Below are 1,489 nucleotides of genomic sequence, written 5' to 3'. Positions count from 1 at the left end.
CATAAAAACACTGCAGGATTTCTCAAACATGCATGAATGAGTCAGAGCAAAGCTTTGATGTTTTTTATGATAGTATAACATTATAACATGATATAAAACTCAAAAGAGTTAATTTTACATGATATTGTCCCTTTAATTGCGTGGACGGTTGGATGTGTTTGTGAAGGACCACGACGTGGCCGAGGATAAGATCTTCCTGCTGTCGCTGCTGATGGCGGAGATGGGCGTGCACTCAGTGGCGTACGCTTTCCCCAAAGTGCGCATCATCAGCACCGCCGTGGACAAGGAGGTCAACGAGCAGTTCCACATCATCCCGGGGATCGGTGAGCTGCGTCGGCTGCGAGAACAAACGCCCAACAAGTTCAGGAAAAACCTGTTTGAGTCAACGACCGGCTCGGGTTTCTCTTTGTCTTTCTTCAGGTAATTTTGGAGATCGCTACTTCGGCACCGACGCTCCGTCAGACTGGTGTGAAAGTGACGAAGGCATGGACCTCTGAGGAGGAAGAGGAGCAGAGATTATCAGAAAGAGTCCCTTCAGACCAGCGAGGAGACCCTGGATTAACGTCTACCTTTGAGTCCTCCTGACGGAAACATCCTGCAGGATGTTTGTCGGCTCTGAAAGCTTTTGTCACGCAGTCTGACGCAAACTCACTTCCAAATTATCTACCTTTTTTTAAAAAAAGAGAAAAAAAAGGCGAAATCCTAAACTACATAATCCAGATTATTATTTATAAACTTTCCTCTGATGCTTTTGATGAATTTATTTRCTATCAATTTACTGGAGGAGTCTTAAATTCCCTCCAGGTTTTTTTTTTTTTAATTTTGCACAGAAAGTCTCTTCAGGCCAGATATTCTAGATTAAATTATTTGTTTAAATCCAGCGGGAAAGTCACTCACAAAAATCTGATTAAATTTACGCTTCATTTTATATTAATCCCAGTAGATGGCAAATGTGATAATCTTTTGTTTTGCACAAAAATGTTGCGTAAAATTTTTGCAACTCTTCAGTTTGCTCCACAGTTGTGCATTATTATAATTTATTAATCCCAGGTGGGATTATGTTTCTCAGCAAGTTGTTGTTTTTCTGCGATTAAATTGAAACGTTATTGTCTCAGGCAACTTTCACCAAAAGGGACAACAATAATAAAATACTTGAATATAACTGACTAATCATGTCAAATATCTTAAATTATGTACCGGTATTTTTATTCCTATTTTATCCCTTTTTTATAACAATCTTTGATTTTTCTCCCCTCAGTTCTTAAAGCATAAACTTTACATGTAACAGTAAGAAACTAAACATCAAAACTCATTTTTATTTGTTTTTAATTATTTCCCACAACATCTCAGCTGATTTAAATTTGGGGTTTTGTAAAAGAAATGCTCAGATTATGTTTGGAAACTATTTGCTGCTTGAAAAAGAAAATAATAGTATAGTTCTTCTGGACGGGTTCTTCTCTAATGAAACGTTTCGTCTCTCCTCCAAGAG

At 38.1% G+C, this 1,489-nt stretch overlaps 1 protein-coding gene across 1 annotated transcript; it reads left to right on the top strand.

Moving 5' to 3' along the window:
* Window positions 1–166: 166 nt before the first annotated feature.
* Window positions 167–1,166, top strand: LOC106534980 (uridine-cytidine kinase-like 1; the record flags this gene model as incomplete). Its single annotated transcript, XM_014031815.1, is given in 2 exon segments — window positions 167–323; window positions 421–1,166. Coding segments are annotated over 2 exon segments (234 nt in total), but the record flags the coding sequence as incomplete, so codon positions are not given.
* Window positions 1,167–1,489: the final 323 nt, after the last annotated feature.

Source organism: Austrofundulus limnaeus, unplaced genomic scaffold (genome assembly GCF_001266775.1).
Source record: "Austrofundulus limnaeus strain Quisiro unplaced genomic scaffold, Austrofundulus_limnaeus-1.0 Scaffold1326, whole genome shotgun sequence".
Lineage (NCBI taxonomy): Eukaryota > Metazoa > Chordata > Actinopteri > Cyprinodontiformes > Rivulidae > Austrofundulus > Austrofundulus limnaeus.
The sequence above is the reverse complement of the archived record's forward strand: the minus strand, read 5'-3'. Positions and strand labels throughout refer to the sequence as shown.